Here is a 17,467-nt window from a genome sequence, read left to right on the forward strand (position 1 = left end):
ACAAGATGTATTTCCCTAGGTACGCACATGAATTTACTTTGTGTATTAATAGCATAACATATATCAGGTCTTGTGTTAACCAAATACATCAGAGATCCAATAATCTGTCTGTAGAGGGAAGGATCTGCAAATTCTGATTCTGCAGCTGCTTCCTTTAGCTTGTGCATATTTGTCTCCATAGGTGTGGTTGTGGATTTACAATCCATCATTCCAAATCTCTTGAGTATATCAATGGTGTATTTTCCTTGATTAAGGATTATATCATCTGTTTGCTGCCAAACTTCCAATCCAAGGAAGTGGTGAAGAATTCCTAAATCCTTCATATCAAACTCAGAGGCTAATTCTTTCTTACACCGAGAAATACAATTATCCTCTCTTGTGATTAGTAGATCATCAACATAAAGAATAAGAATTAATAATTCACCATTGATTACTTTGTAGTAGAGATTTGGATCTGCTTCATTCTTGGAAAACCCTAATTCCAAGAGATAGTGATCAATTCTTTCATACCATGCTCTGGGCCTGTTTAAGTCCATACATGGCTTTCTTTAATCTGCAGACATGTGATTCAACCTTATGAATCACAAAACCTTCAAGTTGCTCCAAATAAACTTCTTCTTCAATCTTACCATTCAGAAAAGCAGTCTTAACATCCATTTGATGGACTTTCCATCCTTTAGATGCTTCAGTACCCAAAACTGCTCGGACAAAAGTGTATCTGGCAACAGGAGAAAATGTCTCTTCATAGTCAATACCTTCTTTCTGTGAGAAACCTCTAGCAACAAACCTTGCTTTTTGCTTCTCAATACTGCCATCTGCTACATGTTTGATTTTGAAGCCACAGATTTGCCTTTAGGCCTAGGCACAATATCCCAGACATCATTTTTCAGAATTGACTGATACTCTTCGGACATAGCATCTTTCCAAACTTGATGTTTGAGAGCATCTCCAACACAGGAAGGTTCTGAATCAATGGTCTCACTCATCAAGGCAGCATAACTGGAAAATAGGTTAGGTCTCTTACTTTCTCTGAAGGTCCCCTTTGGAGCAGCATAATTTTCCGCTTCTTGAAGCATCTTTTTAGCCCAAAGTGGTCTCTTCCTAGTTTCGGGATGATGTTCTTCCAAGGGTAAGTCTTGAACTTCATGCTCAACGTTTTCAGGGGTGGGATCCTCATCCATGCTTGTAGTAGGATCTTGGTGTTCTAATTCATTAGAGCTTTTGGACCTCCTAAATGCAACGCCTTCTTCAAAGATAACATCTCTGCTTAGTTCAATTTGCCTTTGTCCAGGTATGTATACTCTGTAAGAATTAGAGGTTTTATTGTACTCAACAAATACCCCTTTCTTTCCAGAAGGTTCTAATTTTGATCTCTTTTCTTTGGGAACATGAATATAGACTGGATACCCAAAGATCCGGAGATGACTTATGTCAGGTTTGTTACCAGTAAAGGCTTCTTCAGGGGTTTTGTTATCAAGAAGAGAATGAGGACATCTATTTTGGATGTACACAACTGTCTTAGATGCTTCAGCCCAAAATGAGGTTTCTATATTTTGGTCAAACAACATAGCCCTAGCAGCTTCTACTATAGTCCTATTCTTTCTTTCAGCTACCCCATTTTGTTGTGGGTTATAAGGTACGGTTAATTCCCTCTTAACCCCAAAATTTATACAATAATCTTTAAGCATATCAGAAGTGTATTCCCCCCCATTGTCTGTTCTCAAGGTTATGATTTTCTTACCTGTCATGTTTTCTGCAAGAGCTTTGAATTCCTTAAATTTAGAAAGGATTTCTCTAGACTCTTTGTACCTCAGAAAATATAGCCAGGTCTTCCTAGATTAGTCATCTACAAATATTACATAATAGAAAAATCCTCCTAAGGCGAGTACAAACATGGGTCCACATAAATCAGAATGAACTAATTCTAATACATTTTTGGATTTACTGTTGCTAGAATTGAAAGATCCTTTAGTATTCTTTCCCAAGGCACACCCCTTGCATGCTCCTTCAGAACCGTGACTTAGCTTGGGTAAGCCAATCGCCATCTCCTCTATCTTAGGTAGGGCATGGAAATGAAGGTGCCCTAATCTTCTGTGCCAAAGTTCATTCAAATCTGGAGTCTCATGAATCAAGGCTTGAGGTGGAGTGGTGCAAAGTCTGTAGAGGCTCCCTTGTCTTACTCCAATGGTGTGGGCTTTCTTGATGGTGGAGTTCTTTGGCCAAGCATGTACCTTTCCTTCCATAAAGGTTAATCTATAACCCTTATCTTCAAGTGCAGAAACTGAGACAAGGTTTCTCTTTATACCAGGTACAAATAGAACTCCAGTCAGCTGTAGGGATATTCCTGACTTTAGGTTGATATTGCAAGTTCCTATTCCCATAACTAGATAATTTGAGTCATCACCAATTGTCACTTATTCATTTGAATTTTCCACAAGTGTATCTAGGTGATCACGGAATCTAGTGATGTGTCGAGATGTTCCGTTGTCAGTCACCCATGTGTTGGAACTGGAGGTGACTTGACTAGAGTGGGCTAAGTAGAAGACTAGTCTCTCGGAATCACTCCCTTTCTTAACTTCTACCATTGAAGCCTGTTGCTTGATCCTGTCTGGACACTTCATTGTATAGTGCCCATATTGTTCACATCTGAAACATTGTACTTCAGAAATGTCTCTCTTCTTCTTTGAAGGCCCCTTTCCATTTGAGCCGTTGTCCCTCTTTCTCTTAAAGTTCTTCTTCTTTCCTTTCTTGTGGGAATTAGAGTTTAGAACTTGAATGTCCTCATTACCATTGTTTTGTTTTATTCCTCTTGTGACAAGCTAAGATTCCTCTTGAATGCAATCGGTTTTCAATCAATCAAACTTAGGAAATTTAGAATGAGCATTGATTCCTTGAATGAATGATTCCCACGAGGTAGGAAGTCCATTTAGGGCCATCATAGCAAGTTCTTTGTTGTCTACTAGATGTCCAATAGTGGATAGTTGATCCCTAAGCTCAGTGATCCTCAAGAAATAGGATGTAACTGTCTCTCCTTTATTCATCTTTATATGGTGTAGTTGATTCTTCAAGGTGAGAGCCCTGCTAGTGTTGTTGATTTCATAAATATCAGCTAGGGCTTTGAACATCTGAAAAGCCGTCTCATATTTAGAAATAACTGGCACAATGTGGTCACTCACTGACTCCACAATTATCTTAAGAGCCTTCTCATTGTCCTTGCTCCACTGAATTTTCTCCGTATCATGAAAGGGTTCAGGAATTTCACTTTTGACATGGGAGTCAATTTTATTTTCTTTCAAAATAAGGGTGATCCTGAATTTCCAAGATACAAAATTTGATGCTCCATCTAGTCGATCTTCAAACCTAACTCTGGTTGCCATTAGGATTATAGGAATGTGATCTACTAAGAGCCGGGTGAAGGTCTATATGATCGTTACAAAATTTAATTTGATCCTCCTTAACTTAGCTCTGATACCATGTTAAGTTTATTTAAATTCTGTGATCAAGAGGCTAGAACAAATGAAGATATAGTCTGAAATTTACTTCGAACTGCAGTAGTGTGAATGGAACGGAGGCACATCACTTATCAATTTCGGTATTGTCCTCCCATTGTATGCATGTAATATATATGAATGAGAGGGTACGTAGAGAAGAGATATGTCTTCCCATGTGGGAAGACACATCTCTTCCTACGTACCACTCATCATATCACCGCACGTTAACAAACATATTATTTGCTTGACTGATCGCGATTTATGATAAATCGTTTAACCCAGCCCAATAACAAGAAGGGGTGTGACTGGTGGCAACCACCCTCATTTGATATTTATTCATTGTTTATTGTTAACGTGAATATGTTAACATGTAATTAATTCATGCATCGGAAATAGTACGACCGACGTTATAAGAATTAACATCCATCACCTGATGATTACAAGGTTGATTATATGCAAAGAAAATTAAGGAAAATCTAAAAGGGGACATTACATTCTTGGTGAATTTGTGTTTGAAGGGATTCTCATTGATCTTGATGTAGCAGCCTTTGGGAGCTTGTTTTAGATTGTGGATGGATTTCACAAGTATGCACATTTTTTTCTATCGTCTAGGTGAAGTATATCCCTTAAGTTGAGTAATATGGATTTCTTCTTTGAGATCTCTATTAAGGAGGGACCCTTGACATCCTTCTGATGAACGTACCAATCAAATTCCATTGGCATTGCCAAAATCATTTTGAGAGTCTTGATTTTTGTAGTGGGGGAAAAAGTTTCTTCATACTTCATGCCTTCTTTTCAAGCATAGTCCTTAACACAAGTTGGGCTTTGTACTTGCCAATGCTATTGTTTATTTTGTATTTGATTTTGAAAACCCATTTACATCCAATAGCTTTGTTTCCTGTTGTAAGATTAACAATTTTCCAAGTGTTATTCCTCATCAATTCTTGATATTTTACATCCATGGCATCTTTTCAAGGTACCAACTCAAGAGCTTGGTTCACTATTTTAGTTCCGAGTCTTGCATGATAATGCACATAAGAGCTAAATTCACTTCCTTATGAGGTTTGTTGTGAGTGCTTTGCCTTGAGTTATACATGTTTGCAAGTGCATCTGCCTTTGCATCTCTCATGGTGGTATAGTACAACTTTCTGATATTTTGTGCACAAGAGATGAGGACCAAGTTGGAGACAAAGTGGAAATTGATTGTCATGTCCCCTCCGTGATCAATATATATATATCCTAAATGAGGCAAGTATTACTATTGATTAATATATGATTATTTTGAAATTTATTTATTTATTAAATAAATTATTTAATTAATAAATATTTTAATATTTATACTGGAAATGTGATAAAGTCAATTATTTAATATGTGTTAATATATATAAATAATATTAATATATTAAATGAAATTAATATATAAAATAAACTATTATAAAAATATAAATATATTTAAATATATTACAAGATGGAAATATGAATTATTAAATAATAAGCAAATCAAATAATGTAATACTTAATATTAACGCACGTTAAATGGAGCAACCCCCGCACGTGGAGAGCTAACTCCACGGTGGCCCCTCCCCGTAGGAAGTGGTGGGACGAGGGTCGCAGTCTGGTCTGCAACCACCGTCACACCCCTTCCTGCGGAAGAGACCTCGTGGGGGGGTGCGACCCTTCCCCTCCACGAGATATTAAGGGAGGACCACCGCAGAGCAAGGGAAAGGGGAGGCACACGGGGAGGAAATAGGGAAGTCTAGAAACGGCCACTGCAGAAGCAAGGAAGGCTCGAGGCAAACAAGGACTCCCGTCTACAGACGACAACTGCAGATTGCGAACGCCTACATCAACTTCAATTTGCAGACAGGTAAGAAGGGTAAGGGTCATAAGATATATGTGTGTGGACGTGTGTACCTGTTGTGACGTATTCACACATTGCCCCATTGCAAATGGGGACCCCTGCTTTTTGCCTTCTAGGGTTTGTTTTCTAGGTCTTTTAGGGTTTTGTCTGTTAGCCTTTGCAGGATGAGTGCTGTCGAGGGGATCGTTGGATTGCAGGCTTTGCTTGAGCCAGGGTGAGTCCACAGGGCCCCAGAATTAGGGTTTCTTTGAGTCTTCCTTAGGGCCTAGTTTTGCTCTTGTTACTAATTGTGTCTTGCTTGGTGAGTGAGTATCATTCTTGAAGGTCCGAGCTAGGTCAAGTTGGTGAGTGATAAAGTCTGGAATGTCATCCTGATCTTTAAATGTCCTGAAATTTGGCTAAGTCTGGAATGTCCTAATCTTGGAATTTGACTAAGTTTGGAAAACTGAAGAATCCTCCAAAAACTAGATTTTGCAATATAACTCTTGGAGGTTCGAAACCACTCTCAAACATCCTGGAAGTATATATGGAATATAACTTAAAGTAACTTATACTTAAATGTTATATTCCATAAAATAATCCTGATGAAGAGGCTAAAATGTCAAAATTCGATCCTGACCCTTCCAAAGGGTCCAGAGTGAAAATTCACCAAAGACTCAAGATCTCGCCTAAGTCAAAGAGTGGTCGAGCAAGTTTGCAAGGATATGGAAGGAAATGGATCTAGGATCGAGTCTAAGACAAAGTCAAGTCAGTTTGAAGGTGAATTGAGCCTAGAATAGAAATTTTGCTCCTGACCCTTCCAAAGGGTCCAGAGCGAAATTCTTGAAAACACTCATTTTCCCCTTTGGTAAAGTCAAGACCAAGATGGAGATGAAAGGAGAGTAGTCTATGTTTGCCTCCCAAAGAAAATTAGAGTTGAAAAAAGCAAGAATCAAGGTCAAATCATGATTTTCACTCCTGACCCTTCCAAAGGGTCCAGAGCGAAAATCCTTGTAGCTCTTATTTCCTTCTTTGTTTTGGCTAGGTGTTGGCGTGATGTAAGATGAATTGATATGTTTTTGCTTGGAGATGGAGTTGATTGATTTTGAAGAACAAGATTTTGGCCTAAAGGAGAATTTCGCTCCTGACCCTTCCAAAGGGTCTAGAGCAAAATTCCTAAAAACTCATATTTTTGCATTGAAGGTGGTCAAGTTCTTGGTCTTTTATGGCATGAATGGAAGAGAAATAACTTGTCTTTGCCTCTTGAGGTTGTTTTGAATTGAAAAAATGAAGAATCTAGCCCAAGTCAAGATTTTCGCTCCCGACCCTTCCAAAGGGTCCAGAGTGAAAATCTCTCTAAGAGGCATTTCTTTCCTTGTTTGGCCAAATCTTGATGTCCAAGGCATGATGAGAAGAAGAATGGACATGATCTAGCCTTTGAGAGTGTTTGGAAGTTATGAAAATAAGGGATTTTAGCCAGGAAAGGAAATTTCGCTCCTGACCCTTCCAAAGGGTCTAGAGCGAAATTCCTTATGTGCCTGCTTTTTGACCTTTCTTGGACATGAAACCTTGTTCCTAGGGCAATGAAGGATGAAATTCTACTTTGCAAAGAAGTTTCAAGTTGAAAAAATGATGATTTTTGGTCAAAAATGAGAATTTCGCTCCTGACCCTTCCAAAGGGTCCAGAGCGAATTTTCTCAAAACCTCTCTTTGCTATCAATTTTTTGCTAGATCAAGTGTGGGATAAGGTAAAATCAAGGAGAAGTTACCCCTAAGAGTGACTTTGAGTTGCTAGAAACCATGAAAGATGAAGAAATTGAGCCTAAAAGTGATTTTCGCTCTTGACCCTTCCAAAGGGTGCAAAGCGAAAATCCTTAAAATCATCTTTTCTTCCAAAATTTGAGCAAAGTCAAGCTTAGACAAGGGTGCGAGAAGTCATTTAGATTGCCTTAGATTGGATTTTGGTTGCCAAGAATGCAAATTTTGAAGCCAAATGAGATTTTCGCTCCTGACCCTTCCAAAGGGTCCAGAGCGAAATTCTTAAGATCACCCTTTTTCCTTGCAAATCAAGTCAAGATTTTGGTTTTTATACCCTGGAGAGGAGTGAGGCAAGATGTTCTAAGTCTTGGAGGTAATTTGAAGTTGAAAGGATGGCAAAATAGCCTTAAAACAAGATTTTCGCTCCTGACCCTTCCAAAGGGTCTAGAGCGAAAATCCTAAAATCTACCTATTCCTTTCAAATTTATGCTAAGCTATGCCTAGACCAAGGTAAAAGATGCCCTTGAGATTGCCCTTGAGTTGATGGTTGTCTCCAAAAATGATGATTTTAGGCCAGAGGAGGAAAATCGCTCTTGACCCTTTCAAAGGGTCCAGAGAGAAAATCCTAAAAACACCTATTTTGCCTTGCAGAATCAAATCTAACTTGGATTGGATGAGAGGATAGAACTATTTCCTAGCCTTGTGAGGTGAATTGAAGTTGAAATGATGAAAAATGAGCTATAAGCAAAGAAATTCGCTTCTGACCCTTCCAAAGGGTCTAGAGCGAAAAACCCTAAAAACACTTTTCCTTCAAGACTTGAGTGAAACCAGGCCTGGACTACAGTGAAAGAAGCTATTTAGAATGCCTTGGAAACATGTTTTACTTTCAAAAATGTGAATTTTGAGCTCAGATGAGAAATTCGCTCCTGACCCTTCCAAAGGGTTCAGAGCGAAATTCCGAAAATGCAGTGTTTCCTTCAAAATATTGTTGAGCCAAGTCAGTGGTTGAGATGAATGGACCTTGGAGAATGCCTTAGAGAAGGTTGATGATCAAGCAAAGTTGAATTTTGACCTAAAAAGTGAATTTCGCTCCTGACCCTTCCAAAGGGTCCAGAGCGAAATTCCCATTTGCACCTAATTTACCCATGTGAAAGGGTAAAAATTGAAATCCCAGGCTTTGTTAGATCAAAACAAGCATATGCTCGCCTTCCGGAGGATTTTGAAGTGAAGAAAATGAGGTATTCAAGGCCTAGTCAAGAAAATCTTTCCTGACCCTTCCAAAGGGTCTAGGGTGAAATTCTTGAGAACACCTATTATTCAAATTGTTTGGGCTAAGTTGAAGGCAAGTTGCAAAATTATGATGGCAAGAGCATGAGAGATACCATTTGGGTTGCCTTGGATAGACTCTTGACCATCAAAGATGCATATTTTGAGCTAAAATTGGAATTTCGCTCCTGACCCTTCCAAAGGGTCCAGAGCGAAATTCTGGATGGGTACTGTCCCTGGCTAGGTTTTGAGAAAATTTGACCTTTTGGCCTTGTGAAGATCAAACCAATGTTGCCAAGTTGGGAAGTGAATTCAATGTGTGGGAGTCCAGATGAATTGAAGTGAAAGAGGTTTAAATGAGCCAAGAATGCAAATTTTGCTCCTGACCCTTCCAGAGGGTCCAGGGCGAAATTCTTATGAAGCCTGTCCCTGGAAAGACTCTTGAACAACTTAATTTTGATGTCTTCTTGTTGATGATTTAAGGTATAAAATGCTATGTTGAAATGGATTTATTATGTGTCCTTAATCATCTTTTGGTTTGTTTTGCAGAGGAAAGAAGACCAGATCAAGGACGACCACCTCTAGCCCAGCATCATCAAGGATGACCTCTTCCAGTCCAGCATTTGAAGGAAAGGTACACCATCCATCCTGCACATCGAAGACAAAGGAGGTCAAAGCAAGGGTCCGTTGGAGAAGCAGATAGTTTCAAAAGAGTTAATTAAAGTTAGCTTCTCAGCATCACCAAATTGAGCATTAACCAAGTGTCAGACAAGGTGGCGTCCCAGTCATCATCCCTCCAGTTGGATTGGTCCACCTCAGCGTGTCCAGGTTCAATGTACCTGACTCATCAAAATGACACAAACTTCGATGTACTTACCCCGGTTATCCATTGGTCGAATATTCCAGAGAAGATGTGTTCGAATAATGCAATTATTTCATTGGCCAGAATTGAGTTTGTTGTAACAAACCCTAATTAGGGTTTTCATTGTAAAATCTCGGCCATTGATCTCAAGTTGATTTGAGCCATCGAATTGTATTGAGGGTACTATATAAGCCCTGGCTCCTCATTTGTAAAGGCTAATAGTTAGTCAATAATAGCTAATAGTTAATAGTTAGTAATAGAGGCCAGAATAGTAGAATAGCAATTAGAGTAGATTAAGAAGAGAAGGCAAGACATTGTTGCCTTAATTGTAAAGACTTCTTTTCATTGAAGATATGGTGGAATATGTTGTTTCTTTGCAATGTGCATGGTCTCTTGTTGAATCTTCATTTTTGATGATAGATGATTAGATTGAGTGAAGAAAATTGTTGAATGCACCTGTGTGGAATCTGTCTAGTCCATACCACTAGCCTCTTATTGATGGTAAGTGCGCCCTGCGTGGTCAACTGGCATAAAATGAGCTTAATCTTAAGTCGTTACACGTCTATTGTTCATGCATTATCTTGAATGGTGATCATTGTTAGATGGTGTACGATTTGAACGTATTGGAAGCATCCCTTAGAAGATCACATTGAGTTGGTGTTGAATTGTTCAACCTGATGGTGAGACCCAGCTTAGTAGGACTCCACCTAGTCATTCATCCATCTTCTCGCATTCTAGATAGTAGAGTAGACTTCCTGAACCCTACATCTTTTTCCATTTGTTTGTCTTCCAGTTAGTGAATAGGACTTGTGATTCCAGCAAATTAGATGTTCAGGTCATCGAGTGTAAGTCCCCTTGTGATTCCAGCAAAATCACATCATATCGCGAAGAGCTTATCCACGAGTAGAGATCCTACATAACAAAACCTTGGAGTTACTTCGATTGATCCTTCGGCGAGATCTTCAGCAATCGGGAACTTTGTTCAAGAGAGGATAAGGTACCTTTAGGTATTTTATTCTGTGTTTGGTCGTGTACAAAATACACATCAACATTACCACACACACACATATATACTAGTGCATATTTATGATTACATGTATCACTAATGTTTATTTATATGAATATATTAATAAAGATAGGTACCCAGGTAGAATATGTATGTATATCTAGAATCATTACAAAGGCTAATAAATATAATAAATATTTTAATATATATATTAGCGAATATAAATAATGAACATTTTATTACATATATTAAATGAATATTTTAATACATATGTATATGTATGAACATAAGTAATAAATACATATCAATGAATAGTAGGAATATATGTTAAGAAATAAATGTGAATATTGGTTAATGAACATTTTTATGAATATATGTTAGGGAATACATGTTAAATCAGGAATATGTAAATGCGGATTATGGAATGGAAAATATTAATAAAAATGCAAAAATGTATTATAAATGTGATTACATGTTGGAGGCTATAGGGAGGAAACTCCTTTAGTCTAAGGGAGGGATTATGATAATCCCTAGGGCAGTATATATACTGAATATCTATATGCATATATATGGCTTGGTTGACTAAGTTCATCCAAGAAGAGACGGATTTGACCGGTCCCCTCTGAGGACTTGGATGATGAGATGCATCATCCAAGGCAAGGAATTGACATAGGGTCTTCCTTGGATGGCTTGGGTGTAAGAAATTACACCCAAGACAGGAATTGAGTTAACCTTCGATTTCCTGGATGGCTTGGGTGTAAGAAATTACATCCAAGACAGGAATCGAATTAACGTTCGATTTCTTGATATGGCTTGGAACCAAGATGGGTTCCAAGAAGGCGAGCCCCACAGCGGCCTAAGGGCATGTCCCAGTGCTGCACTTGTATCCTTTTTAAGAATTGAAATTAGTGTTAATGGAGTAATTGAACTTTAATTGCAAATTAGATTAGTTATGCATATATTTTTGTTGTGTTCTAACAATCTGTTTGTAGGATAATGATCTCTTACTAGTAGGGACATTACATTGATTCATTGGAAAAAACCTCCCCTTGTGCTTCTTCATTTGAATTTGTTGCATGGTGAGTATCCTCAAGTTCCTCATCTTTAACATAAGTAATTTTGGGTGTTTAGTGGCTTACATGTGATGGTGAGGGAGGTGTGTTTGTATCCTTTTCTCTCATCAAGTATTACATCCTTGCTGATGTACAACTTTTTTGTTGCTGATTCTAGAAGTCAATATCCCATTGACTTTGAATTGTATTCAATAAAATGCATTTGAGGTACTTTTTGTTCGTCCAACTTTTTCCTTTGTACCTTGGAAAGTTGTACACCTAACACTCAAATGTGAAATGGAAGGCTACTTGTTGGTTCATGCTTCTTCAAGAATGATGTTTTTGAGAGCTTTGGTGGTTGCCCAATTTGACAAGTACAAAATCATATGAACCAAATTTTCCTAGAATTCGAGAACTAGATTTGTATCCTTTAATATGTATCACACCATTTCAACAATGGTATGATCAGGCCTCTTAGCAACCCCATTTTCTTGAGGTATGTATATTATGGTCAATTGTCTTTTGGTCTCATATTTGCTGAAGATAGTTTATTAACTCCTTGCTAGTGAATGGTTAGAATCTTCCAGCACCTCTAAGAAGACATGGAGATGGAAAATAACTTCATTGGAGGTTTCTGACAGTGTTGTAATGATAAAATTGAGGAGAAACCCAGCTGTAAGAGGGATTGACAAATTGACAGGGAATTAATGATATCAGATTTCCACAATCCATAATTTCATTGCCAATGGTGTTCTTTCTGGATTAGACTGTGTGAGTTTATTTGTATCAACGTTTCGGATCATACTCCATGATCCATCATCAAGATAGTAGAGAGCTATGAGAGACAAAAGATACTGATTGACAGTGAGTTTATCGACAACTAGATGTTTTATCTACTCTCAGTACTTGATTGATATTGATCTTAGATGAGCAATTGCTGCTACCAACTATATTTTTTCTACCCTGGGGTTTTCCAGGCTGAAATCTTGTGTTTGTTGAGTTGAATTTCTATTTGTTTAACATTTTTTTTTTGTATTTGCACAACATTTAATCCTCCTGAATTCTCATTTGGATAATTTAAGTAAAACAGTAGTTTAATTGCGCGATTTGCTGATTTCTACTACTAATTTGAGGAAGTTACAAATCACATATCAAGTTACCTATTGCTAAACTAACCTGAACAGCAAACAGGTATAGCTAACAGCTACATATATTATTTAAAACTGCCATTTTGATTTATGCCTTTGGCCAGAGATGTTTGTTTAAAAAATTAGGACAAGCTTTTTATATCCATTTGAGGCCATTTAAACTTTGATTCAATTCAGCTGCTTTCATAAGCATATTTAATTTGATTATAACATATTTCTAGTCTATGTCCTGCTAAGATAATATCCATCTCTGGGTCAATATTTCAGCAAGATGTTTATATCAACATTACTTGTTGATTTAAATTAGTTTAAGTATATATTCTGCTAAGAGAACATCTGTCTTCAGGTTAAGATTTCAGTAAGATCTTTATATCAACATTACTTTTTAATATTTATTTCTTTTAAATAGATTTTACATTTTTGTCATGCGTAAAAGCTGTATGCTAATTTGTTGGGTATGACAGATTTGAGGATGTTATGATTTTCTTACTATCAGAATAATCTATGTGGGTATTTTACAGGAAAGTGCAGATAATGTAGGACCAGATTCAAGGTCTCCTTCAAAAGATGATTTACTTGAAGAAGCATGTAAAAAGTATGATGAGGCTACAAGGCTTTGTCCTTCTTTGCATGATGTAAATGCAGTATCCTTAACTCTTTTAGAAAAATAGATATCCATTGAATTTTTCTTTCTAAGATCTAGAGATCTACGTGTTTATTAACATTGCCTATACTTTGTATATAGTACATGATGTTCATTTTGGAATTATCAAAATGGTTCCTCGTTACCATAATTTGTCATCATTTAAAGTTCTCTCGTGGTAGGTTTATATAGATATCAGATCTTAGTATTTTCTATATGTCTTCTTGATTTTAATATATAAAGGTCTCTAAAAAACTGAGAAATTTGTTCTAGAATAAGTTCAATCATACATGTTTATATATAGTAAGGCTTCTATTTCCTTTTGGTTGTATTTCTGTTAAACTATATTAATGTGAAGATTGTGTTATTGGATAGGCTTATATATAATAATACCACTGTTTCTTCTTGGTTGTATTTCTTTTAAAGTATATCAATGCGAAGATTGTGTTTTTGGGTGTAACTAGACAATTAAATGTTTTGAGAATGTAAAATTGCTTATATGATTTACTCTATTTGCATTTTACATATGGTTTTAGAGCTGACTGAAATATTTCCAAATGCATACATCCATGAAGCTGTGAATGTGTTTCTTTGAGATTGAAATAAGTGCAGCTTCTAAAAATATCTGAATTTTGGGATCTGTTTGAGGAGTTCAATCAAAGATGAACATTAGAAGTAGAAAAAGTTAAAACAGAGAAAAGGCAATCTTATGACAGGAAAATGAAAATTAGAAGTATATATAGTCATGACAAGAAATAGAAGGTGAAGGACACAAATGTGAAGATGGATGATGCTTTTTTTGTCTAAATTTTATGTTTAATTTTCTCATCCTAATTGAAGGAAGGAGAAGGGATTGAATTGTCTAATATATAGGTGTTGTCACTGTGATATTTCTCTGCAAACAGCTTAGATTCACCCAATGGGTAGCAACAAACGCTCCAACAGTTGGAGAGATCATTATTGAATTAACAATCTTCTTCTATGTTTGAGTATTTTGAGTTTTCAGGATATGCTTTTAACCAGAGAGCAGGAAAGACACAAAAAGAAAAAATAGAAATAAATAGAAATAAATAGAAACCCTAGATGAGAGACATAAGAAAATCATCTAGACTTCTCAAGAACAGACTTGAAATGAAGGTGAACAAAAAAAAAATAGTGATAAAGTTCACAATTTATGCCCACAACACTAACCGATTAGATTCACAATTACCACTTTCAACATGCAAGGAAAATGAGGAATTCATCATGCTAAACATAAGACAAATATGTAATCAAGAAAGGATATAGTAGCTCAAAGTCTAATAGTATTCCTTTAACAAAAATATTTAGAGTAGTTTTTGGGGTGTAATCACCATTGACCATTTGAGGGACTCGATTCACAAATACCCTTTAGTTTTCTGCAGCATTGGATATTATATTGTAAAGAATGTGAGTGTCAATTATAGCCTTCGGTCCAAGTACCATTACTTCTGTTGTTGCAGCTAAATGCACACCAGAAAGTAATTGATTGACCATCTTGACCTTAGTGCTAGCACCTATCCTGCCATTAATGATGAAAATTTTCTGTCATTGTAGAGAGCTCAAGCCTTGCCTTCTCTAAAGCTTCAGTTGTTCCAAATGCCATTATCCCTTTGATGGGTATCCAAAAAGTGTTCTAACTCCCATTTTGACACGGGTAGAGAAGATGCTGGTTTTACACCTACAAATTGCATTTCCTTTTCAAAAAACTCATTTTGTATACATCCAGTGACCATTCTATTTCATGAAGTAACATCATTTTGCATGGCTATGTGCATCAGTGTTAGAATAAGTTTTCAAATCCCAAAATTTTTCAACAAAGTTAAACTTTCAGCTATTGCAGAGTTTCTTGAAATTAGAAACCTGCCAAAAGAAAACCTCTCGGGCATTCAAAAGGTTAGTGAACTTCCCAAATACCTGAAAATAACATTTTTATAACTTTAAAACATGTTTTCAAAGGAATTTCAGAGATTTAAGCTTTTCGCTAACTTGAAATGATAATTCGATGTTGTAATTAAACAAAGGAGAGGAATACTCCTTATATAGAATATTACAAGAGGATCTTTCCATAGTGGAAACGATCGAGAATAGACACACGAAAGATAGAAAGGAAACTTCCTAAAACTAACTAAAGACGAAAAACATAAATGGAAGCTTTTAAATACTATCTAAATGACTAAGATGACCATTATATCAATATTACAATATTATTTTAATATAACTTTCTAACTTTTTAACTTCCTACCTGCTTACTTCCTTGCAGCTCTACACACATAGGTCACATCTGTCACACCTGCACCACATTCTCTTACCAACTGGGGTTCTGAAATGAAGGTAGCAGCCAACTGGGTGACTCAGAAAATTGGTTGCAGTACCCACAAACTTGCTTTCTCCAACCTGCAAATTGTACAAACCAAATTTCCTGACCTAGGCGCCAAGAAAGGGCAGAAATGAACCTTCAAAAACTAGGCGCCTTTCCTTGAAATCCCATGCCCTTAAGTTGGGCTGTATGACCTCTTGTGGACTGAAGTTTGCTGATAATGAACTCTTATATCCCTGAAATGTATTAAAAAAAACTACCTTTTTTACTGTAGAAACAAACATCCATATTCGCACACCCTTTGCCATGCCTCATCTGGTACTCTTTTGTTCCTCAGAGTTCTGTCAAACTGACACATGAAATATCCGAAGAATGCATCTTGGACTCTTCTGAAATGCAGTCTGCTGGGTCTCAAAGGCAGCTGATCATAATATTCCCAAACTGGTATAAGTGAGCGATCACCCTTGGTAGAAAGATCTGGAAAGTGTCTAAGTGAAGCTGCCAAGTATACCAAATATGAGTTCATGTAAAAAGTCATTGTGGAAGGGACTGCTGCAAGTTGTTCGCACAAGGCATCGTTGATGACTTCTCCCCGTGATATATGATGAGGCTGCCTTATGAACATGATGAACTGGTACATCCAGGGCTCAAAAACATTAGAATGTTCAAGGCCCATCATCCTGCTGAGAAGGGTTATGGTGTCTCCTATCTCCCATTTGAAATCACAGCGGTACAACTTAGCCAACCTTGAGAAGGAGGCTCGTGGCTCTTGGATCCACCTGTTGATATGCCGCTTACAATCTTTTTCTCTTTTCACGTAATACTCAGCTGCACTTTCTTTGGAGATTTCCATGTAAGCAGGTGCATGAGGTATTCTGAAGACCTTCTCGATTGTATCTGCATCAAGACGAATTATTGCTTCACCATCATCATTTTTGATGACTCTTGTCTCTTTGTCAAAATGATGGGTGCAGGCGAGAACAAATTCAAGTTCTAAGGCAGCCACCGGGAAGGAAGACGCGTGATGGATATGGCTGTCCAACAACCACTACATGTTGTTATCTTGTGGATCTTCCACCCTCTTGACAAACTCTGACATATCCACGTGCCCTATTTCTGTGTCTCTGATACGATCCAAAGGGGAAGAAACTTGGGAAGGTGCAACCTCGTTCTGATACTTGTCATACTTGTACTTCATCTTTTTTGGAACCAGAGATGATGGCAAATCTGACATTGATTGGAAACCTGGAATACTTGAATGAAGACTTAAAAGTGTTAAGGCAACATCATAGTCAGTTGCAACTAACATTCTTCCTTCTTCAAAATGGGAAAAACTTCGATTCTTGAACTTCACGATTTTGTGAGAGGAAGAGCGGAAATATATGGAAATGGGAAAATCTTGACTTTGACCAATTTTGGATCTTGGGGAATTTTTGCAAGTATACAAGTTGGAAAGAACATACATGTAATTGGGGTTTTAAAACCCGAATGCAAGTACACATGTAAATTTGCAAATGGAGAAATGGATGGAAAATGAGAATTTGACTTGCGGAAAATGACAGAAATGGAAAATACGGATATGGGAAACATGAATGGATAGAAATGGGAAAATCCGGGAATGTCATTTTTCATGAAAATGGGAAGAATTTTCAACATGTAATCCGGTTTTTAAAACCTGATTTTGAAAGGGGGGGGTATTTCACATCTTTTCAACTTGGAATTTCAACCATAAATGGTTAAATTCATTAACCGTAAGGGAAGAACAAAAATTTCCAGCCAACTTGTAATCGGGATTTAAAATCCCGAATACAAGTAAAGAGGGAAAATGGGGAAGAACAATGCAATTTAAAAATTGCATATCAAGGGGAAAATCTGTCTCACAAAACCGATTTTTGGGGGAAGAACAACATATTTACAAAAATGTAACTAGAAAGGAAAATTAAGAAAACAAGAAAATAATAAAATGAAACAAGAAAGAAAGGAAAACATACCTTGAATGAAACTGAAAATGCTTTTCCAAAAATGCAATCAATCTTTGTGTTGAAGAAGACAATCCAATAAAT

The 17,467-nt window shown here is 37.0% G+C and overlaps 1 protein-coding gene across 1 annotated transcript in view; it reads left to right on the plus strand.

Moving 5' to 3' along the window:
• The window catches only part of LOC131077996 (protein HLB1), a 210,563-nt gene that overhangs the window by 84,145 nt on the left and 108,951 nt on the right, over window positions 1–17,467 (plus strand). Inside the window, exon 4 of the mRNA XM_058015612.2 lies at window positions 12,945–13,058. Coding sequence (XP_057871595.1) covers window positions 12,945–13,058 — 114 coding nt within the window. The remainder of the gene's footprint in view (window positions 1–12,944; window positions 13,059–17,467) is intronic.

The sequence above is a fragment of the Cryptomeria japonica genome, chromosome 5, assembly GCF_030272615.1.
Source record: "Cryptomeria japonica chromosome 5, Sugi_1.0, whole genome shotgun sequence".
In the NCBI taxonomy this organism is placed as follows: domain Eukaryota; kingdom Viridiplantae; phylum Streptophyta; class Pinopsida; order Cupressales; family Cupressaceae; genus Cryptomeria; species Cryptomeria japonica.